This window comes from Bison bison, unplaced genomic scaffold (assembly GCF_000754665.1).
Source record: "Bison bison bison isolate TAMUID 2011002044 unplaced genomic scaffold, Bison_UMD1.0 scf7180017864290, whole genome shotgun sequence".
Taxonomy (NCBI): Eukaryota; Metazoa; Chordata; class Mammalia; order Artiodactyla; family Bovidae; genus Bison; species Bison bison.
In genome coordinates, this window is record NW_011494862.1 from 1764688 (window position 1) to 1789631 (window position 24944).

The 24944-nt window shown below is 39.8% G+C and overlaps 2 protein-coding genes across 4 annotated transcripts in view; both read left to right on the forward strand.

Annotated features, from left to right (window-relative positions):
* Window positions 1–24944, forward strand: part of SGIP1 (SH3-domain GRB2-like (endophilin) interacting protein 1) — a 233732-nt gene that overhangs the window by 30663 nt on the left and 178125 nt on the right. The gene's annotated exons all lie outside the window — the stretch shown is intronic.
* LOC104996153 (40S ribosomal protein S13-like) lies at window positions 2523–5499 on the forward strand. Its single transcript, XM_010850273.1, has one exon. It carries the CDS (start codon window positions 2879–2881, stop codon window positions 3275–3277), a length of 399 nt encoding a protein of 132 aa, XP_010848575.1. The 5' UTR covers window positions 2523–2878; the 3' UTR covers window positions 3278–5499.

The following is a 24944-nucleotide window of genomic DNA, read 5'->3' on the forward strand; positions in this document are numbered from 1 at the left end:
TGTACATAAGACACAGAAGTTGGACTGTGAAGAAAGCTGAGCGCTGAAGAATTGATGCTTTTGAACTGTGGTGTTGGAGAAGACTCTTGAGAGTCCCTTGGACTGCAAGGAGATCTAACCAGTCCATTCTGAAGGAGATCAGCCCTGGGATTTCTTTGGAAGGAATGATGCTAAAGCTGAAACTCCAATACTTTGGCCACCTCATGCGAAGAGTTGACTCATTGGAAAAGACTCTGATGTTGGGAGGGATTGGGGGCAAGAGGAGAAGGGACGACAGAGGATGAGATGGCTGGATGGCATCACCGACTCGATGGGCATGAGTTTGGGTGAACTCCGGGAGTTGGTGATGGACAGGGAGGCCTGGGGTGCTGCAATTCATGGGGTCGCAAAGAGTCGGACACGAGTGAGCGACTGAACTGAACTGAAAACAAACTGCCTCTTTTTTTCTCTTTTTAACATAAAGCCTGACATTAAATGGAGTTTCTTCCATTCTCTCCTTGCCAAGCAGTCTCCAAAAACATCAGGAAAAGAATCAGGAAAATGGATCAATTTATTTGGTCTGCCCATCTCTGGCAATGAGATTGGGATAAATGTTTTGAGAGGATATAATGAAGAAAGGAATAGTGGGGGCCATATTTCATGAAGGTGAAAAATAAGTAGTTGCACACTGGACAAAATTTCTACATAGGCAAAATGATGTACCTTGTTCCTCAAAAAGAAAGTCAACTTGTAGACCACTAAATCAGCCTACTTATTGGCTTCCTTTGAGAAGTTTGCCACAAGCAAAAGTAACTTTTTTTAGAAGGGTAACTTCACTAATTTTGTTACTGATTTACAGAACACACTTAGATTTTATGGGTTGGTGATTCAGTTTCAAGTACTTAACATTTTGGGATTCTTCCATTTTAACAATCTGTGGCCTCAGATTATAGGTCTATTTTCATGTTAGTTTGCCAACTAGAGTGTGAGCACCATGAAGGTGGAGAATGTCTTTTTTAAAATTTGTATCCAAGAAACTAGCAACGTGCCTTGTTTTTGGTGAGTTTGAATGAAGAAATAAATAGATGATATTTGGAATGAATGCTTTTATCATGGAGTCTTATTCACCATAAGCCAATCTTAGACCTCTTCCAATGACAGTTTCTCTTTTTTGCAAAAGCTTTTCTGAAAGTAAATCCAGACAACTGGATTCATAGTCTTTCTGCCCATTTTTTCCTGAGTGTAGGCCTGGCTTTGTGTCTGTGTAACCTATCCTGTTGCATAAGGCTTAGAAGGGCTCTGCACTTGGCTCAGTGCCTTGCTCTTACTTGCTTAGAATTCTTAATTTTCATGTTGCACCAGGCCCCACAAATGAGGTACCAGATCATGTGCAATGACCAGATTGCAGGTCATTGCAGTGTACCAGGTCATTACAGTTACTAGTGGGCTAGATTAGCAGCTGTAGAATAACCAGTCTTTCCAATTTGGCTTTTCTTGCCCCGAGCTGAATGCACAAGTAATGGCTGAGTTTGTGAAGTGTGGTGCCCTTTGTTGAATGAGAGCCTTCTCTAGCAGCCATCATACCCGGGAAAGGCATTCCTTGCTACCTGGCTGCAGAGGAATGGCACTAGAATCCTGCCATGCAGGCATTGTAATTTGATTTCAAAGAGTAAAAGAGAAAAATCATTAGAGAAAGGGACTTGGAGAAGGATAACAAAGTACACAATTTCCAGGCCCTTCCCTCCCACTAAAGACGAGGAAAAGGGGGAGAAGACTGAGTCTTAAAAGTTTCCCAAGAGATCCCCCGAGGAACCATATTGCTGGGCCCTTTTCTTCCCCTTTTATTCCAGGATTCAAAGATTCTAGGAATTTACCATGCGCTGGAAACACCAACCAATCTTGTTCAAATGTGTGATGTGATGGAGCAGGTCAGGTAGTGGGAAAGCAGTGGGGTTTGACATTCTACATATTTTTTTTTTATATTTCATTTCACTATTTTTTAATTGGATTATAATTGTTTTACAATGTTATGTTTGTTTCTGCTCTACAATGAAGTGAATCAGCTATATGTGCATTTATCCCCTCCCTCTTGGACCTCCCGCCCACATCTCACCCCTCTAGGTCATCACAGAACACCAAGCTGAGCTCCTCGTATTATACGGCAGGTTCTCTTCTCAACATCACTAATAATTAGAGAAATTCCAATCAAAATTACAATGAGGTATCACCTCACACCAGTCAGAATGGCCATCCCCCCAAAATCTACAAGCAATAAATGCTGGAGAGGGTGTGGAGAAAAGGGAACCCTTTTGCCCTGTTGGTGGGAATGTAAATTGATACAGCCACTGTAGAGAGCAGTATGGAGGTTCTTTAAAAAACTGAAAATAGAACTACCATATGACCTAGCAATCACACTCCTGGGCATATTCCTGGAGGAAATCATAATTCAAAATGGCACATGTGTCCCAGTGTTCATTGCAGTACTGTTTACAGTAGCATGGGCATGCAAACAACCTGAATGTCCAACACAGATGAGTGGACATTCTGCATTTCTAATAAGCTCATAGGTTAGGCTGACGCTGCTAGTCCAGGGACCACACTTTGGGCAGCAAGCTGACAGGTTTGTCATGTTTTAGGTTTTGGGCAGATATTGAATTTCTGTTTCATCCTGACTTACAGTGGAGCTAGCACCCTTCCCTGAAAGCAGTCTGGTTTACGCTGAAACAAGCCTGCACAAGTGTAAGCATGCATGGTGGGGCTTAGAATCCTTAGGGATTCAAATATGGGGGAAGTTTAACTCAAACGCCTTCAATCATGAGGTTTATTATTTTACACAATTGATGGAGCAGAGAGAGTAAAAAAACAAGCTCTAGCCTTTTGCTACCACACCGCCACCATCATGGGGCGCATGTGCGCTCCCGGGAAGGGCCTGTCCCAGTCGGCTCTGCCCTGTCGCCGCAGCGTCCCCACCTGGCTGAAGCTCACTTCTGACAACGTGAAGGAGCAGATCTACAAACTGGCCAAGAAGGGCCTGACTCCTTCACAGATCCGTGTGATCCTGAGAGACTCTCATGGTGTTGTGCAAGTACATTTTGTGACAGGCAACAGAATCCTGAGAATTCTTAAGTCCAAAAGACTTGCTCCTGATCTCCCTGAGGATCTCTATCATTTAATTAAGAAAGCTATTGCTGTCCGAAAGCATCTTGAGAGGAACAGAAAGGATAAAGATGCTAAATTACGTCTGATTCTGATTGAGAGCCATATTCACCAGGTGGCTCGATACTACAAGAACAAATGAGTCCTACCCCCCAATTGGAAATACGAGTCATCCACAGCCTCTGCCCTGGTTGCATAAATTTGTGTATTGTACTAAAGTAATAAAATCATTGTTTAACAGGAAAAAAAAAAAAAAAACAGGTTCTAGGAGCATACTGTCATCAGGATCTAGGCTTTCTTTCCTCCATATTGTTATCCTCAGAACTGGAAAATGACTATGACTGTAACAAGCATTAGCTTTGGATAAAACAATGTCCAGAGGCAGAGGGAGCCATCTCTAGGGTGTCTCTGTTTAGAACTCAGATACATTTCCCAGAAGCCCCAAGCAAATGTCTCGTGTTTCATGTCTTGGGTCTATCCCTAACACAGTGGTTTAGCCAGGGGAATGAGACAACTGTGATCAGATTAGCTTAATGAGGGTAATCAGGGTCCACTTGCTGGAGCCAGAGAGGCGGGGGTTAGAGTCCCCTGAATCACATGGATATGTGGAGGAGGGGATATCTGAAATAAGTTCAGGTAGTGTCAGGAAGAGAAAGTGTGTTATGACCAGGGAGGGAGGGGCTAGGTACTGGGCTAGGAACCAACCAAGTGTCTACTCACACACACTTCCCAACAAAAGGCCTTCATTTCAAGAAGAGCAGTAGCCCATCTCATCACAGGTGTGCAGCTTGGAAGTCTGGAGGGCCAAATGCTCTTTTCCTTCCCTGGATTAGCCATTGCTGAAGCTGACCTTGAAAATGTTTGGTTTGATTTTAGGAAAATCATTTGAACTTCAGTCTTTGATTGGGCAGCTGATGGTTGATGCTTAATTACAGTGTGGGATAGGAATAAATGTGTGACTACAAAATAAGTACCAGATTGATTATGTGGTCGGCTTCATTTGATTGAAACATTAAATGTTTTTCAGACTCATAAGTCTCATGAATAAGGTCATCTTTGTAGCTCATACATCTACACAGATAGAGGAAACTCTGGCATCTAACACTTTGCTGATCCAGTTGTTGAAACGTTAACAATTTTTGCTAGTATTCTTTGGTATAGTTCTGTTTAGACAGCAGATGCATTTTATAGTAAACAATGGAAAAACAACCAGACTTCTTGACAACATTCCTGGAAGACCTAGCGAACTGCCATTTTGGCATTCCAGTGAGCTGCCAAAAGCTACTTTTAAAGTGTTTCAGAAGTATTTTGAGAGAATTTATTCCTTGATACAGAGTCCTATAGTTAGATTATGCATTCAATGAACCTACTGCCCCCATTTATTTAACAATGCTACTAAAAAAGTTAACAGGCAGGACAACATGGAAGGTAAAAACACAGACTCTTAAGTCTAATTGCCTGAGTTTAAATCTTAGTTAAGCCGCTAGCTAGCTGTGTGACCTTAGGCAAGTTACTTAACCTCTTTATGCTTCAGTTTCCTCATCTGTGAATTGAGGATAAGAAGAGTATCTATAGTTCTTGTCTGTTGTGAATATTAAATGGACATATATAGAACAGAGCTTGGCTTTGAGTAAACAGTTTGTAACTATTAACATATTTGCATGTTTATATATGCCTCCCATGGGGCAGGCCCTTTATCTCTAATCCTCAAAACAATCCTGAAAGATTTTGGAGTACTGCAAATACCAGTGGCTAACATTAGTTCAGCACCTACTATGATTATGCACCAGGCATTGTTTGGGGTACCAAGCAGGTATCATCTCACTGAAGCCTCACAATAACTCACAGGAACAATTTCCCCCATATTATAGATGAGGAAACAGATGTGAAACTGCTCAGAGAAATCAATTAGGGAAAAAAAAACACTTTGTGCTTTTTAGATGTGGAAAGCTGGCCCCAGGGAATAGCCAAGGAGCATCATTAGAAAAGAGAGAGAACTGAATTGCTCTATAAAAGGAAGTTGGAAAAAATTCAAATATCCAGGAATTGCCCAGGAAAGGACTTTGAAAGGACTGTAGTGAGCTATGATCTGCAATAGACTGAGGAGCTGAGGAACAATGACGAAATCTGACAGAAGGAAGATTCTCTGTGATAATAATGACTGTGATTTTTAAGAGTAGAAATATTTAAAATTCAATTTTAAGGAAGCTGCATGTATGCTAAGTCACTTCAGTCATGTCCGACTCTGTGCAACCTTATGGGCTATAGGCCATGGACTATGGACTCTGTCCATCAGGTTCTCCAGGCAAGAATATTAGACTGGGTTGCTGTGTCCTTCTCCAGAGGATCTTCCCAACCCAGGGATCAAACCTACCTCTCTTTTTAAATCTCCTGCATTAGCGTGTGTGTGTGTGTGTTTTAACCACTAGTACCACCTGGGAAACCCTTTTAAGTAACCCACTTAGTAATAATATAACCTTTCCATTATTACTCTCTATTTGTTGTTGTTAGAATATATTATCCACTACTCTTTAATATGTAATATTTAGGGGACATTGAGGGGGAAGCAGACATTGTCCTGAAATATCAGCATGAAGTACAGAGGAAATAAAAATGAGTTAGAAAAGGAAAAGCACATCAAGAATTTGATTTTACACTAGACCATCTGAACAAGATGTGCCTAAAACGATTATGCCCCACCCAGTAAACCTTGAAGGTACTGAGGAGCCAGTCAGTAAGAGTATCGTCATCTGCAGGGTTGGGGCTTAAGAGGTTTCTACTTCAATACTGAGAAGTGTTCCAGAGGCCAGGCGACTTGGGGCTGTCCATTTGGCTGAGTCCTGGGTTATTTGGAGGAAAATTCTATGTTGTAGCAAGAAGAGACCTTAGTTAAACATACCTAGTCCAGAATCTTCCTTTGACAGATTTGAAAACCAACATCAGAGAAAAAAAAGTGACTTGCCCAATTCCAAACGAAGAGAAACAGAGGAAAGACCAGGAAGACCAGATCTCCTGAGTGGGAGCCTGCGGGCAGTCCTTTCTGCTGCTGTATCTTTCATAAGAGAGGGTTCTGTGCTTTTAGGATGCTTTGGGAAAGTCCTAATGGCTTAGAACTCTCCAGCAGGCCGACTGGCTTAGCATCTGGGAAATTCTGAATCACATCAGATGGAATGTTTTGTTTACTTCCTCCCCACAGTACTAAAAGGGAGAAAGCGTTCTTTTTTTTCTTCTTCAGCTAATTTGCTGGAAGCAGTAAATAATTTCCCAGTTCATCTGGTCTCCTTTGCAACCAGTGTCTTCCTGTGGCCATCTACTTGCCAGTTTCCGAGAAGGATTATCATCTGGAATATTTTGCTTCTTTTCAGAACTTAGCAAAGAAAAGCAAAAAGTTCTCTTCCTAACTCTTCTCTTAGTAAACCTGCCATGCCTACTACTAGTGGCAAATTGTAACACCGAAGTCCCACCTAGGGCAGTCAGTTCAGCCAGGAATGGACGTGCGTTCAGATTGTTCAGCCATGCTGTTAAACCAGGACTGTTAACAATCATCTAGTTCAATGTGTCAGAGGCGCTTTTTAACTCAAACTAAAGTCAACATGCAGTAAATTAAAAAAAAACAATAAAACTAGAGTTTCCCCAGTTGAAGTTAGGGGTTGAGAACATTTTAATCTCCTTCTTGCACTGGAGTAGCAGTCCCTAAGACAGGTCCCTAAAAAAGCAATTCAATAGCTATTACTAAACTTGTCCAACTTATTCACTTTACCCAAAGTGACACTCATGTTTCAGAGTGACCTTCCCAAAGTCCAGTGGTTAATGAATAGCATGCCTGGAATTGAACTCAGTCTATTGACTGTCCTGTAACTCACTTAAGTTGATAAATGCCCTTTTGACTTCTTTCTCACCTGGAACCTGGAAATAAGATCTCCTGGGAAGCAGAGAGTGATGGGATGGGGCTGGATAGGCGCTATGCCTCTGTGTGCTATGCACAGGGAAAATTCAGTGTGAGGAAGCTATGGTTGAACCTGACTGATCTAAACTTAGTGCATACAAACATGCAAAGAAAGCACACAGAAATTTATTTAGTATAATTCTCAAGAGACTTGAGATTTCTATGTCATCTGCCATTTTCTCTTTACAAGGGTACAAATATGGTCCCAGGATAGTTTGAAATTATGCATATAGAGAAGCATACTGCAGCAGTTATTCTTTTTGTAAAAATGGGATGGCAGGAGATATTTACCAGGCATGCAAGGGATCAAATGCTAAAAGTCACACAGTGGGCTAGCTAGCTGCAGGACCTTAGGCCCACACTTCATCACGCTGTTTCAGTCACCTCCCTCACAAGAGAGGAACAAGAGAGAAGTGAGATACTATACATTGAGCCCTTGGCACAGTGCCTGGTACAGTAAGATGCACCACTATTAATTATTATTATTACTATTTAACTAGCTTAGTAATAGCACGTCTTAGAATAGCCCCTTGGGGTTTATAGTTACCCAAGTCCTCATTTTCCAAATGAAGGAACTGAGGTCTGGTGAGTTTAAATGCCTTGCCTAAAGTCACATAGTTAGGAAAGGGACAGAAAATGAGATATAAAACCAGGACAACCTGACTCCAGTGTCCATTTGCTTTCTGCTACAGAGACTCCTGATAAATTTTTATTCGGGTGTAATGTCATAGGGAGAAATGTTCTGGCCAGTGCATAGTTATCTGACATATAATTTGGATACCCTCTTTTTCTTTTTGTGCTGGAAAACTTGAAACCAAATTTATTGCCCAAGTACAATCTGTCTAATTAACTCTGAAAGAATGTATCCCCTTCTATTTACATGGACTCTTGCTTTCTATTTTATTGGTTTTTAGTTTTAAACATACTGTGTTTCTCTTGGGTGTGTCTTTATGGGAACTGCCCAGGTTATTAGAAAAAGGTGAAATGCAAATTTAAATATTTCAGGGCTGTACTAGGTTTCAGGGTATATAAAAAAGATAAACCTAAGTGTCCAGAATCTAGAAACTTCCAGTTAAAATTGAGGACAATAACACACACACATATATAAAGTGAGGTAAGTAAACTCTAAATGAGAGAGTTATGGACAGAAAATACAAAAGAAATCTGAAGAAGGGGAGATATTTCTAAATTGATGGGGGGTGGGGGTTAACAAATCAGAAGGACTTTCTGAAATTCAGGCTCAGAGTTCTAGAACAAAGTGTCAGAGTGGAATCCCAAAGCTGGAAGACTCGTGCTCCTCTGGGAAAGTTAAGTGAATCGTTTACTCACTCAGTTATTCGACACACTTTATTTATCTCTCCTGTGCAAGTCTCTGGGTAATTGCCAGGCAGTGAGTTCAATACATGTGGTCTTTGCCTTTGTAGAATTTCAAGTCTGGTTTGTCATGAAAAACTTTTCGGTTTCTACCATGTTGTAAATTCTAGGAGAAAGCAAAAAGCACTTGCCTGCCAATCCAGATGACTTACAAGATGCAGGTTCAATCCCTGGTCTGGGAAGATCCTCTGGAGGAGTGCATGGCAACCCACTCCAGTATTCTTGCCTGGAGAATCCCATGGACGAAGGAGTGTATGGGGTTATGGTCTATAGGGTCGCAAAGAGTTAGACATGACTGAAATGGCTTAACACATGCAGTCTGAACTCTAAGTGTTCATCCATTTTCCAGCCCGTTTTATTAAAAGAGCAAATTTTAGGTATATCATTCTAAGTTGTTATGGCTTCAGTCAGGATCAACCCAGATCAGTCATTACACTGAGTGAAAGAGTAAAAGAAGTAATCATTTTGATGTCTTCCTTTAATTAGGGAAAATGAATCATTCATCTGTAGTATGTTGGAACTTCACAAGCAACTATGTAAATCTTAGGATTTCTTGCCTCAGCTGGCAAAGAATCTGCCTGCAATATAGGAGACCCCGGTTCGATTCCTGGGTTGGGAAGATCCACTGAAGAAGGGACAGATTACCCACTCCAGTATTCCTAGGCTTCCCTGGTGGCTCAGCTGGTAAAGAATCTGCCTGCAATGTGGGACATCTGGGTTCGATCCCTGCGTTGGGAAGATCTCCTGGAGAAGGGAAAGGCTACCCACTCCAGTATTCTGGCCTGGAGAATTCCATGGACTGTATAGTCACAAAGAGTCAGACCTGACTGAAGTGACTTTCACTTTCATGTAAATCTTACCATTAGAAGGGTGCTAGGCTGATTTCTCTAGTGGTAAGCAACTGATCTCAGCACTCTCTGCCAGCAACTTTGCTATTTGAATCATGAGATGTTGTTAAGATCAATGTGAATTAGTGAACAATTGTTGTCTCTTGGGGCTATCAACTTTCTTAGGGGCTAATTCATACTCTATTCATCATATTGATTTCAGAGACATTGAAATAACAATTGAAAACTTGGAAAGAGGAATTTTTATATTTGCCTCCAAAATATTTTATTTTATCCAACAAGATAAAAAAGACTTTTTCTGGGAGAAGAGTTCTTTCATTCATTTTTGGAGTAATGAGTATTTATTCTACTATGCAGCACAATCTCGTTCAGCAGAATGACACCCAGCTAAGAGAAGGGAGACCTCATTTATAGTCCCAGCCACACCACTCAGCGAGCATCAGGTTCTCATTTGTGCGCTGGGGATGGTAGTCACAAGATAATATGAAAGCACAGTACAAAATAGGCAATTTTTTTAGAGTTGTTGTCTTGCTAGAATGCATCTACTCTTCCTCTAGTATCCAAAATCTCCTCTGGGAGCTAGCCATTCCTCTATATGACATGTGGCACAGACTTAACCAAGCAGAACAAAATGACAATCCTTATAAAAATAAAATCAATAAAACATTTAGATCAGTGATGGGTTGAGTCAGAAATGAATTCTGGGAATTACGTGGGAGCTCCTGACAGTACTCTCTGTTCTCTTGAAGTTAAACCTGAGAGGATGTGCACCTGTAGCTACAGTCTCCAAACAGTGGAGCGTGAGAAGATCGTCCCCTCAGAAAATGGGGAATTGAGTGCTCAGGGTCATGGTGCCCTGATGGTGTGGTTCCAGTATGTCTGAAGGCAGTGCCATTCCTGATTTTTCACTAATGTGAACTGATAAGCCCCAAATTTTCACTAAAGTGGTATGAATCAGATTTTATCATTAATAAAAAAGAAGAGATTTAAAAAATAAGCACTGGTTAAACATATGATCCTTTCAGTTATTAAACCATTGAAAAGTAATGATTAATGGTAATAAATGCTACTAATCTGGTAGTAAGGAAGGAATATGATAATACAAACTTTCTTATCTTACTAGGAAGAATATAGATATTTTCAAACATTCAGAACAGAGGAGGTAATACAATTGTCCATTGGTATTCATGGGGGATTAGTTTCAGGCCCTGCTGCAGATACCAAACTCTGCGGATGCTCAAGTCCCATAGCTGGCCTTCCATATCCAGGTGTTCTGCATCTGTGAATTCAACCAACTACGGGTTGTAAATATAGTACTAAATGATCCTGCAGTTTGTTGAATCCACACATGTGCAACCTAAAGATAAGGAGGGCTGACAGCATTCTATGAGATTAAAAAAGATGTCATTTGAAAAAAAGAAAAGGGGAAAACACTACCATCATTAAAGACCAGAGTCTTTGCCTTGGTGGCCTATTTTAGGTCTTTTAAGTTTTATTTTTGTAAGTATCATTTTCATTATATAGTATTAGGTTTTTTATTATAATTTTAGTTTTTCCAGCATTGTTAAGATATAGTTGACTTACACCTTGGTATTTTTAAGATGATGATTTGGTATACTTGTTTGTTTTGAAATGATTGCAACAGCAGGGTTAGTTAACACTTCAGCCATATCACATAATTAACAGTTTCTTTTTTGTGGTGATAACAGTTAAGATCTAATCTCTTAGCAACTTTCAAGTATAAAATATAGTTTTGTTAACTGTAATCACCATGTTTTACATTAGGTTGTCAGAACTTATTCATCTTATAACCGGAAGTTCAATAAGTTTTATTTTCAGATCGTGTTCTTTCACTTAGTGATACACATTTAAATTTCTTCCATGCCTTTTTGTATCTCGGTAGCTTATTTCTTTTTAGTGATGAATGATATTACATTGTCTGGGTGCACCACAGTTTATTTTTCCATTCATCTACTGAGCAACACCTCAATTGCTTCCAGGTTTTGGTAATTATGATAAAGCTGCTGTCAACATGCATGTGCAGGTTTTTGTATGGGCATAAGTTTTCATTTGGTTTGGGTAAATTCCAAGATGTGTGATTGCTGGGTTGTGTGATAAGAATATATATATTTTCGTAGGAAACTGCCAAACTGTCTTTCAAAGTGGCTATATCATTTTGCATTCCCACCAGCAATGAATGAGGGTCCCTGTTTCTCCTCATCCTTGTCAGCATTTGGTATTGTGAGTGTTCTGGATTTGGGCTATTCTAATGCATGCATAGTGGTACCTCATAATTGTCTTAATTTGTGATTTCCTAATGACATACGATATTGAAGCAGAGACATTACTTTGCCAACAAAGGTCCATCTAGGCAAAGCTATGGTTTTTCCAGTGGTCATGTATGGATGTGAAAGTTGGAATGTGAAGAAAGCTGAGCGCCGAAGAATTGATGCTTTTGAACTGTGGTGTTGGAGAAGACTCTCGAGAGTCCCTTGGACTGCAAGGAAATCCAACCAGTCCATTCTAAAGGAGATCAGTCCTGGGTGTTCTTTGGAAGAACTAATGCTAATGCTGAAACTCCAGTACTTTGGCCACCTCATGTGAAGGGTTGACTCATTGGAAAAGACTCTGATCCTGGGAGAGATTGGGGGCAGGAGGAGAAGTGGACGACAGAGGATAAGATGGCTGGATGGCATCACCAACTCGATGGACATGAGTTTGGGTGAACTCCGGGAGTTGGTGATGGACAGGGAGGCCTGCTGCTGCTGCTGCTGCTAAGTCACTTCAGTCGTGTCCGACTCTGTGCCACCCCATAGACAGCAGCCCACCAGGCTCCCCCATCCCTGGGATTCTTCCTCCAGGCAAGAACACTGAAGTGGGTTGCCATTTCCTTCTCCAATGCATGAAAGTGAAAAGTGAAAGTAAAGTCACTCCGTCGTATCCGACTCTTAGCGACCCCATGGACTGCAGCCTACCGGCTCCTCCATCCATGGGATTTTCCAGGCAAGAGTACTGGAGTGGGGTGCAATTGCCTTCTCTGACAGGGAGGCCTGACATGCTGCAATTCATGGGGTTGCAAAGAGTCGGACACGACTCAGAGACTGAACTGAACTGAACTGATGATATTGAAAATATTTTTATACACATATGGGCTTCCCTAGTGGCTCAGTTGGTAAAAAATCTTCCTGCAATGCAGGAGACTCAGGTTCGATCCCTGGGTCGGTAAGATCCCCAGAGAAGGAAATGGCAACCCACTCCAGTATTCTTGCCTGGAGAATTCCATGGACAGAGGAGCCAGGCAGGCTATAGTCCATGTGATTGCAAAGAGTAGACATGACTGTGTGACCGATTTTCATTTTCACTTGTCACCTATATATCTTCTTTGGTGAAGTGTTTGTTCATGTCTTTGGTCTTTCAATTGTGTTTTGCATTTTATTTTTTATCAATGAGAATTTTTATTTTATTTTTAATTGGAGGATAATTATAATATTGCAATTATCTGCCACACATCAACATGAATCAGCCATAGGTATACATACGTCCCCCTCTCTTGAACCTCCCTCCCATTTCCCCGCCCCCCTGCAGCTCACCCCTCTAGGTTGTCACAGAGCGCCAGATTTGGTTTCCCTGCATCATTCAGCAAATTCCCACTGGCTATGTATTTTACATATGGTAATACACATGTTTCTCAAATCATCCCACCCTCTCCGTCCCCTACTGTGTCCAAAATTCTGTTCATGTTTGTGCCTTCTTTCCTGCCCTGCAAAATTGCTTCATCAATACCATCTCTCTAGATTCCATATATATGCTTTATTATACAGTATTTGTTTTTCTCTTTCTGACTTAACTTCACTCTGTATAATAGGTTCTAGGTTGATCCACATTGAGCTTTAAAAGGCTTTTGGGGGGTATATTTTGAATAACAGTTCTTTATCATATTATCTTTTGCACACATTTTTTACCAGTCTATGGCTTGTCTTCTCATTTTCTTGATATTATCTTTTGCAGGACAGAGATTTTTAATTTTAATGAATTCCAGCTTGTCAGCTATTTCTTTCATGGATCATGCCTGTATGGTTATGTGTAAAAAGTCATTGCCATACCCAAGGTCACCTAATGACAATCTTTGCTTCACTGTGTTTCCTTTGCTGCATTGTCAAAGATAAGTGACTGTATTTAAGTGATTCTGTTTCTGGGCTCTCTATCTTCTTGAATGGTAGTATCAGTCGTCTAATTTTGTTCTTTAAATACTGTGCTATTCCAGATTTTTTGCCTCTCCATAAACCTTACAATCAGTTTCTAGATATCTACAAAGTAACTTGCTAGAATTTTTATTGAGATTGCATTGAATCTAAAGATCAAGTTGGGAAGAACTGGATTTTTCCTATTCATGTACATGGAATATCTCTCTAATTATTCTCTGATATCTTTATTAGAGTTCATAATTCCACTCACATAGTTCTTATACCAGTTTGTTAGATTTATACCTATTTTATTTGTTGGACGGAGAAGGCAATGGCACCCCACTCCAGTACTCTTGCCTGGAAAATCCCATGGATGGAGGAGCCTGGTAGGCTGCAGTCCATGGGGTCGCTAAGAGTCGGACACAACTGAGCGACTTCACTTTCTCTTTTCACTTTCCTGCATTGGAGAAGGAAATGGCAACCCACTCCAGTGTTCTTGCCTGGAGAATCCCAGGAATGGGGGAGCGTGGTGGCTGCCGTCTATGGGGTTTCACAGAGTCGGACACGACTGAAGTGACTTAGCATATTTGTTGGAAATGATGCTGTGCTTTATTTCCACATTTTCAGTACTAGCATAAAGGAAAGTGATTTATATTTGCATATCAACTTTATATTCTGCAAACTCTCTGTAATCACTTACTAGTTCGAGGAGATTTTTGCTCATTTTTTTCAGACTTTCTACAAAAATGATCGTGTCATCTGTGAACGAAGTTTCATTTCTTCCTTCACAGTCTGTATACCTTTTATTTCCTTTCTTGCCTTATGTTTTTCCTGTATCTATTGATATGACTGTGCTATTTTTCCTTCTTTAGCCTGTTCATGTGATTGCATTAATTAATTTTTGAATGTTAAACCAGACTATATACCTAGGATAAATCCCACTTGATCACGATATATAATTCCGTATATACATTGTTGAATTCAATTTGCTAATACTTTGTTAACAATTTTTTAATCTATGTACATGAGAGATATTGATCTGCAGTTTTCTTTTTATGGAATGTTTTTGTCTGAATTTAGTAGTAGGGTAATCCTGATCTCTTAGAATGAGTTAGAAAATATTCCCTATATTTCTCCATTCTGGAAAAAATTATAGATAATTGGTATAATTTTTTCCTTAAATGTTTGGTAGAATTCACCAGTGAACCCATCTGAACCTGATGCTTTGGAAGAGTATTAGTTTTTTGACTAAAATTCCTTTATAGATATAAACCTGTCACATTTTTTATTTATTCTTTTATGGGTTTTTGCAAATTATGCCTTTCAAAGAATTGGTACATTCCATATAGATTATCAAATCTGTTGGCTTAATATTTTTTGTCGTACTTTTGAAGTCTTTGCTGCTGCTGCTACTGCTGCTTTTGCTAAGTCGCTTCAGTCGTGTCCGACTCTGTGCGACCCCATAGACGGAAGCCCACCAGGCTCCCCCGTCCCTGGGATTCTCCAGGCAAGAACACTGGAGTGGGTTGCCATTTTTAATTACATTAAAAGTGATGTCTCCATTTTTATTTTTGATATTAGCAATTTGTGTCACCTCTCCTTTTTTTCTTAGTTAGTCTGGCTAGAGACTTACTGATTTTCAAGGAACCAGATCATTATTTTGCTAATAATTATGATTTTTAATATTCTTAACTTTATATGTTAAATGCCATTGATATAGATGCATAAATTCTCAGATTGTCATCATCCTAGAAACTTCCTAAAACTTTTTTATGATTTGAGGCCCCCAAATAATCACAAAGTTCATTCCTACATTCCTAAAATCCAGATATGAATCCCATGGACTAAATTTAGATTCATTTGCATCTTTTTTTTTACATTCCTGGGTTATACAATTTGAGATATACCTTACAGTGTTAAGCATTTTCCTGAGGTAGTAATAATCAATAGACAAATATCCTGAAGGCAAGTTAAATATGCAGGATCTCCCCAGCTACTAGCAGTAGTGTGAACATCCAACTAATTTTTTATTTTAGTAGCTTCCACACCTCTATCCACCTACCTGTCCATCCAACAATACAGTCATATATGGACTTAACACATATTTATCAGATACCTACTGTGTGCCAGGCACAGTGCTAAGCATTAAGAGTTTAGCATTGGGCAACATATACATAGTCTTTTGCTATCATGGAGCTTACATTCTTTTGTCCTCACCACTGGCTCACTTGACCCTATTCCCATTCCCCATCCAAATTTATAATATTAATGTATTTCCAGTCTTCCAATGATCCTACTCCAAAATTACTTGTCCATTATGGCATTCTCTCTGTTTATCTGTTTCCTGCCTCATGTCTACTTCATTGCTCCTATAATGCTGTAATACCTGATCTCCCTGCCACCAGAATGACTTCACCATAGTCCCATCTTCCACACAGACCTAGGTGAAGTCATCTTGGAAGCAAATCTGATCTTCAGTATTAACATCACTATGAGTGGGACAACTTGATATTAAGTGCTTCCCAGTGGGGTACAATATAAATTATGCAGTACCTCCTATGAAGTACTCTTGTCTGACAAAAAAATTGAGGCTGAATCTAATTAGGCCTTTCAGAGTAAATTTCCAGTTATAAGAAATAGTGGAAAATTAAATTACACCAATAAGGAAGCAAACAGATAAATGCAGTATGTGGGACAGACTTCAGAACATTATACCAGGTTTCTTAGGAAGTCAGTGGCATGGGGATAAAAGAGAGTGGGATGAAGAAGTAGTGTTCTAAACTAAAATTTTTAAGAATCCTTGCAACTTGCGCAACATAGGAAATTAATTGGGGGCTCTCATTTGAGCAAACCTACTATAAAAAGATATTTATAAGATAAGAGCATTTAAGTCCATAAATGATTAAATTATGCCAGTACAATATTATTTTATTTAGATGTGAAAGTGGATTGATAAGAACATATTTTCATGTAAAGATGTAGGAGTGAGATGAAATCAGGTGTGTGACTTGCTTTAAAATCCTCCATTTAAATAAAGCAAAAGTGGAAAAATGTTGACAATTGCCAGGTGGTTGATATGCATGTGGTAATCAACCACAATTCGTATCTTATTCTTTTGTGTGTGTATGTTTTTATAGTAAAACTTCAAAAATAACCCAACCACGTTAACTTATTTTAGAAAATAAGATATTTTAGAAAAATCTGCTAGTTCTCAGCTGGCTAAAGAACAAAATCTAAACTCATGAGCTCTATAGATTGAACCCAAACCAGTTTTTAACCTACTTCTGTATTCCCAGTAATTCTGCTTCGCGTAACTCTCGTTTCACTTTTTCCTAAACTTTCCATGACTTATCATGACTCCAAATCTTTGTGGATTTCATTCCCACTATCCAGAATTTCCTTGTTCTCCTCACATAGCAAATTACTCATCCCAAGACCGTACACAATATATTTGCCATTGAGACAAGGCATTCAGTCAGAATTAGTCATTCTCTCCAAGTTTTCGTCTTTATCCATGACTCTCTACAGATTTTACTACATTCTGTTGTAATAACCAAGCCAGTGTCTCTATGTCTCTGTATTCCCAGCACCTCAATAGGGCCCAGGAAACAAGGAGTGCTTGATAAGTGTCTATCATATGAATGTAATGCCTGCAGAGTCAATTCTTTCTTTGTGAATGTCCTCCTGATGACCTAAAGAGAGCGAATACAGAAGCAGCATTTTTCTGTCTTGCAATTTTTCTCCAGTCTTATAAATCTTCCCAGATCGTCAACTTCTCTACCATGAAAAGAAAAATCACAATTCTAAACTTCCAGGCTACATAAATATGTTAATATTTCATTTGTAGACACCAGCAACAAATTAACTCTGTAATTAAGATTTAATGATTTTTTAGACTAAGCTGGGATTTATCTTTAGAAAAACATTGAGACTTGATTCCTTTAATGAACTTTTTTCCTGACCCAGCAAAACCTAATTTCTACTTAATTGCTTTGTGTTGACATTAGCTTTAGTTCTGTGGGTTCCTCCCCAAAATGCATCCTTATGGAGGCTACTGCCAAACTGTTTGCCTGCAGTGTATTATTTTTTTCTTAGAATTCTTGAATTAAAAGGTATAAAGCCATGTGCTTTCCTCTTGGGTTTTTTTTCCACTTTAAGGTGATTTGTATGTTATCACTCTAACAGGAATTTCGATTTTTCTGAATGACTGATTTTTTAAATGATTTTAAGTCAAATAAGCCATTTTTTTCGGAGAAAGCAATGGCACCCCACTCTAGCACTCTTGCCTGGAAAATCGCATGGATGGAGGAGCCTGGTAGGCTGCAGTCCATGGGGTCGCTAAGAGTCGGACACGACTGAGCGACTTCACTTTCACTTTTCACTTTCATGCATTGGAGAAGGAAATGGCAACACACTCCAGTGTTCTTGCCTGGAAAATCCCAGGGACAGGGGAGCCTGGTGGGCTGCCGTCTACGGGGTCGCACAGAGTCGGACACGACTGAAGTAACTTAGCAGCAGTAGCAGCAGCAAGCCATTTTTTTGCAAAGTATTGATAGTTGTAACCCACAGGGCTTTGAATGTGTGTGTGCATCCTCTAGATAAATGAATCACCTCTTCAATATGATGATAGGATATTTTAAAGCTCCTACAGCAAATACAAGAAAAGCTTGGTTAACGAATGAAAGTGTACAATATGGTATATCCATACAGTGGGGTGTTACTCAGCAATAAAAAGAATGAAGAACTGATACATGCTACGTGGATGAACCTTGAAAACACTGTTCTAAGTAAGAGGGAATAATCACAAAAGACCAAATATTGTTTTATCCCATTTATACAAAGTGTCCAGAATAGGAAAATCTGTAGAGAGAGGAAGATAAGCATCTGTCTAGGACTGGAAGGGTTGGATGAAAATGGGAGGAGATTGCTAATGGGTATAGGATTTCTTTGTGAAGTGATTAAAATGCTCTAGAATTAGGTAGCTGTGATGACTGCACAAGTCTGAGAACATACTAAAGATCATTGGCTTGGAAACTTACTGTATATAAACTGTATCTCAATAAAGCTGTTCTTTTCTTTAGAACTTAGGCATGATCATCAGATACATTATTTTTATAGTGATGCTGGCTGGTATAACAAACAAACTCAGACATTATGGTGGCTTCACACTATCTAATGTGTCTTCTCATTCCCATAATGGGTATTCCTGGTAGGTAAGGAGTATCTGATGCATTCAGTCAGAGACCTAAGTTCTTGCCGTCTTATGTCTCTAGGTCTTCAGAGTCTTCTTTATGTAGCTGGGAGAGGCACAGCCATTCCTCTGCCCTCTCACTTGGGGGTACCTAGTATCACTTCCACTAAAGTTTTGTTGCATCACAAAGCACATCTAATTGCAAGAGACTCTTGGAAATATAACTTGGTTGTGGTCCACAAAGAGGAGGAAACTGGTTTAGCAAATGACTATCTAGTCTCTGGGAAGACCCCACCCTTCCCATTCTCTCCATCCTCTCTCCCTTTTCACACCTTTCCAACTTATGTGTGCTTATCTCCAAGTCTCTCATAGTTTACTCATCACCTAATATAGCTCTGTATTATATACATTCTAGGTCTTTAATTAGGCCCATATAGAATACATCTAGGGCTTCCTAGGTGGCACAGTGGTAAAGTATCCACCTGCCAAAGCAGGAGACGTGGGTTTCATCCCTGAGTGGGGAAGGTCCCCTGGAAGAGGAAATGGCAACCCACTCCAATATTCTTGCTTGCAAAGTTCCTTAGACAGAGGATCCTGGCAGGCTACAGTTCATGGGTTGCAGAGAGTCAGATATGACTTAGTGACAGCACAGCACAACAGACTGTACATCTATTAGAACGATTAGACTGTTTTTAATTCTTTAAGTAGGAGGAGAGTACAGTTTGCTTCCTCTGCAGCACATGGGGATTTGTCACCTTGTCCTTTCACTCCTTAATTTATAGTCTTTGTCATCAAGTCTTTCTTTAACAAGTCTATTCTTGGTACTCTCCACTTAGCACATTTAATGGCTCCCATTGCTTACAGATATAGTTTTCAAATACCAGGCTGCAGACTGCTGTGAATCCACAGTGAAGTGATCAAAATTAAAACAATGTTATGTGTGTGTATGTTTGTGTTTAAGGTTGCCAACCACCCTTGTTCAAAAATTTTATTTAAAGATTGTGTCCTTCCAATCTTTGGGATATGATTTTTTTTTTCTTTCATGAAGCCATGGTGTTAGCTATTTATTATAAATGTCTTTCCATTCTAAATGGATTTAACTTTATATCCTGTCAAAATGTATGCAAACAGATACTTTGAGAGCCATGGAGCAAAACAATGTCTTTTGAAAGAAAAATGTATAGAGCTGCAATTCACAGAACACTTGAACTGTACATCCTCTCTGTCATTTTGACCTTCTGCTTAGAAGGTGTGTGTCTATATATGGTTCATGGGGATAAGAACAGGTGTCTTAGTTCATATATGGTTCATGGGGTTAAAAACGTGTGTCTTGGTTCATATACAGTTTATGGGGATAAAAGTGAAGATCTTCTGGGAATTTAGGGAGTGTTGTAAAGAGGGTGAGAGGTCTTGTACTAGATCATGTGTGAATTTCCCATAAGATTGATAGTGATGAAAGAAGAGCCTAAAGTCTTAGCTACAGTTTGTAGAGGAGGAAAAACTTCCTTCTCCCCCTTTAGGTTCTGTGACTAGCCTAAGAATTAAACTGACATGAGGCAGATTAACAGGAGAAAAGCATATACATTTATTTAATATTTTTACATGTAGACAGGAATCTTCAGAAGGAAAATGAAAACCTGAAGAAGACATTAGGTTCCCAAACTTGTAAACTTTTTAACCCAGAGAACAATAAATTGTGAGGATGTGACAAGACAAAAGGGGCTTGGGCTGGGGGCAATAAACTGTGGGACAGTGACTAGGAAATAAATGGGGGAACCAATGTAAGATAAGGGTGATTTTAGCAGGTTGATTTGTACAAGTCCCTTTTGGTATCAGTGCCCAGTGTCTGGTGATAAGAATGTGCTTCTCTTCCTAGTACAGGGAGTACACCTTTCTCATGGGAAATTTTATGACCTCCTTTTGGGTAGAAAGGGAGCAGTCAGAGATCTCTTCCTGCATCTGCTCTTTCTCAAGTGCCTTTAGCTCAAAATAATCATAATGCCAAAGCAATATATTTTGGGTGGCACATTCTGAACCCTCCAAGTCCATAAGGTGCATTGAAAACACCCAATTTCACTGACCAACTTTCTCATTGTTAAAGTTGGCCTTATATATACTTGGAGATATATCCCAAACATACCTCTACTTACTGTTGTTTTATAAATGAACCACTTAAAAATTGTAGTCCAAAGCCTCAAAACTGGACCCAAGTAACCCTATTTCAGATTTAGTAATTTTCTATTCTCTCAAACCCATATGTGTCAACATCCGGCATGTGGCTCAGTGTGGGTCCTCGTGTAAGTTATGCCAGGCTGTTGGGCCTCAGTGTTCACCCATGGAAATGGAAAACAGAGTCAGTCTGATTCCTAGTGTCCCTTCATTTCCAACACTGTAGAAACTGAATGATTCATGCCTGGTGCATATGTATTCTGTGGTGAAATCCTATCAAAGCCTTTAATTTTCTGTCTATGGTTAGATTCTGACAAACCTCAAAGAAAACAAAATATGTGTTGTGTGTTTAAAGCTTAAATGGAAACTACCCATCGTCTGGGTATCTTGGAAAGAAAACTAGAGATAGAGTTTGTCTTTGTTATCAGTGACCTGGGTTCTACATGGATCTAGGCTTCCCTCCGATGGTGGCGGCTTTATCCTTACACCAGGGGCAGTGTGAAACTTACTTCACTTCAGAACTTTTGTTGCTGGGGGCATGCAGACACGAGCCGAGTGTGAAGGTGCCAAGATGCAAAGGGGGCCAGGTGTGACTAGTGTGTTGCAGCAGCAGGTGACAATGAGAACAGAAGGTAGCAAAATGGAGATGGGACGTGTGATTAGGTCCCTCTGGAGTCATGAAGATAATTAGTTTGAAAGCTGTTGACAAGGAAGGAGGTACTGTATTAGCATTAGCATTTTTCTTCTCGAAAAGGAGGCTCTAATGGAGAATGTTTCAACTTGCAATCAGTGAAGTTGAGGAGGAAGGAGAATATCTTTCTGTTAAGTAAACTGGAATAACTGTACCCAAGCTGCTTCCCATGGCTGAACCTAACTGGTTAATCCCATTGTGATGGGGTTAGGAGCCTGGATTTCTAGAGTCAGTAAACTGGGTTCAATCTTTTTTTAATTCAGCTATTTTTAAAAAGCTTTATGAATCTATGCAAGTATTTACTTTTGCAAACCACAGTGTCCTCATCTGTCAAATGGAGATAAGACTGTAGGGTAAGGATGTAAAGGAGGCTTCCTAAGTAGCACAGTGTTAAAGAATATGCCTGCCAGTGTAGGAGATGCAGGACATGCAAGTTCGATCCCTGGGTGGAGAAGGTCCCTTGGAGGAGCAAATGACAATCCATTCCAGTATTCTTGCCTGGGAAATCCCATTACAGCGGAACCTGTTGAGCTACGGTCCGTGGGGTTGCAAAGAGTTGGACACGACTAAGAACCAGCAAGGATGTAAAGAGATAGTGAACCCAACACATATGGTGAACACTCAAGGAGTTGATAGCTGATTTTATCACTACACCAAACATTAATCCACATCCTGAGATCTCCTGAACCAAACTCTTTATCATCAATAAGTTAGCTCCAAAAATCCCTCTCTCTAAGTTTTGTGCAACTATCTGTGGTCTTGTTTTTTGTCTTCCCTTCCTATCCTTCTTTTTTCTTGTCCCTTTTCTCAGTTGGTAGCAGTGGGCAGTGACCATATGCCAAACTTCTTGAAAGAGTAGCCATGTATCACCTGAAGCCTGGGCTCTAGGAATTCTCCTTCAGTGATTACAAAATAGACAAGGGGAATGACTGTCTCATCTCCTCTCCCACATTCCCCCAAGGCAGACCAGGTGCCTGCTCAGGGCTGCAGCGTCAGCGGGTCCTGCCTGGTGATTGGCATGCAGCTGCAGCAGTTAGAGCTGAAAAAACTCTGTCTTATTTTGGGGGAAGGGCAGCTGCTAGGGTGTTGGGACACATTTGAATGTCCCAAATAACTACTGAACTGCTGTTCACTAGCAGGGAAGATGTTTTCCCAAATAAAGCTCAAGCTGCGACTGGGACTGTCTTCCTCTCATCTCTGCTAATTAAATGTTTTTTTCATTCTTCAAAGTCCATTTCAAGTATCAGTTCCTCTATAAAAGCCTTTGTCGGCCTCTCCTCTGGACTCCCTTTCACTCTTATCTCAGACCTCATGTTTGTCACAGAGGCTTGCCCTTGTACCCTTGCCTAATCTGGTGATATATTCCAGGGCCTCCTCATGGAAAGGAACCCCTTAGAGAATGCTTGTCTTTCTTAGACTGAGCCTGAATGGTTAATCTACGTATATCTTGGTTTGATAACCATTCTCTACTTTGAATTCACTCTATCCTTGATGCTTAAAATAACTAATTAACTTGATGGCCCCTGGCTTCTGATTCTGACCATGCGGCAGGCTGGTCACAAGGGAAGTGCACAGAGGAGCGAGGTGACGGGACTGTTTTAACTGGTGGAGGTTATCTTCCCTCATCTCTACTACAGTGACAGTTGTACTTGTTTCTCTCCCTTAAGCAAGATCCCAGACATTTGTTTTTCTACATAAAAGCAGACTTTGAACATAGCAGGTACTCAAATGATTAATAATTTGAATCTGATGAGCTAATTTACTGAGCTGTCTAGAAAAATGTTATGAGTCCAGTCCTATGTGTGTGTGTGTGTGCTGCGTACTGAGAGAGAAAAAAACTAAAAGGGGGAATAGGGAAGACACAGTGCCACCAGGCTCAATCTCAGGTTACACTTTGAAATGTTTCCTTCATTTCTTTCGCATTTTCCCTTTCTATAAGAAATCAGGATTCAAGAACCGACGATCAATTTTAGCTTCAAGACTCATTTCTAGGAATTATTCTCCTATTAAGATCTACTCTAACTAAAATATCACATTTCTCTTTGTAAATTACTGTGACTTTTTCAAGATCTTATGTCTTTCAGAGACATTTACATTTTAATCTTTCTGCATTACCAGAGTTAAGTTCCTGGTGTGTACTGACATTGGGCATTAGTTGGGGATTGGAAAATATCCAATGTCAAGTAACAATAGTTCTCCATTCTGGCTGATCATCCAAGTCACATGGGAGCTCCTGCTCCTGGCCCATCCCTGGAGTTCTGAGTCAGGATATCTTCAATGTGTCAGGTGCTGGAAGTGTATCTTTAAAAAGCTTCCCAAATACAGTTCCCAAAAACTGATGTGGGAACCACTGGGGTAAAAAGATTGGATCCTGCCCACTAGATATAAGGAAAACCCAATCACAAGCTTTGATTATGTTATGAAATATATAATTTACATATTTAAAGCACATTGCCATTTGTGAAGCATTTTATAAAGTGCTCTCCTATACTTCATTCTTTCTGAAAGGTTTGTAAAGCAGTTGTTTTTATTTTATCTTTTTTATTGGCTATTGAGGCAAAGACATAAGCTGACTTGCCTAGAAATCCAAAGTCCTTACCAAGCCCAGATCCAAACACTGCACATCCCATGCTCTTTACTCAACAAATTCAGTGGTCCAAGGAATGTGTTCATGGCAAACAAATGTCTAGCACAATAAACAGAAAGAATCTGTGGGGCATCTACAAGGGACACTGCTGATCCAGAGACATCAGTAAGCATGTGTTTTCTGGATAAAAATCTAATGAGAGAAAAAGCATAATTTTTTTCTCCTTCTCTTTAAGTATTCTAGTATTTATGGTCTTACGTTTGTCTGTTTAGGGGTTCCTAAAGTCATACACATGTTTACTTGTAGGATTAGCCAACTTTCATTGTTTCCATTGTTTATTTTCATGCTCTTTCAAAAACTGGAAATAAAACTGCCTTATGATCCAGCAATCCCACTGCTGGGCATACACACTGAGGAAACCAGAAGGGAAAGAGACACGTGTACCCCAATGGTCATTGAAGCACTGTTTATAATAGCCAGGACATGGAAGCAACCTAGATATCCATCAGCAGATGAATGGATAAGAAAGCTGTGGTACATATACACAATGGAGTATTACTCAGCCATTAAAAAGAATACATTTGAATCAGGTCTAATGAGGTGGATGAAACTGGAGCCTATTATACAGAGTGAAGTAAGCCAGAAGGAAAAACACCAATACAGTATACTAATGCATATATATGGAATTTAGAAAGATGGTAACAATAACCCTGTGTATGAGACAGCAAAAGAGACACTGATGTATAGAACAGTCTTATGGACTCTGTGGGAGAGGGAGAGGGTAGGAAGATTTGGGAGAATGGCATTGAAACATGTAAA

Excerpts from the sequence above, each read along its gene's own strand:
- LOC104996153 (XM_010850273.1), top strand. The coding sequence starts at position 2,879 with ATGGGGCGCATGTGCGCTCCCGGGAAGGGCCTGTCCCAGTCGGCTCTG.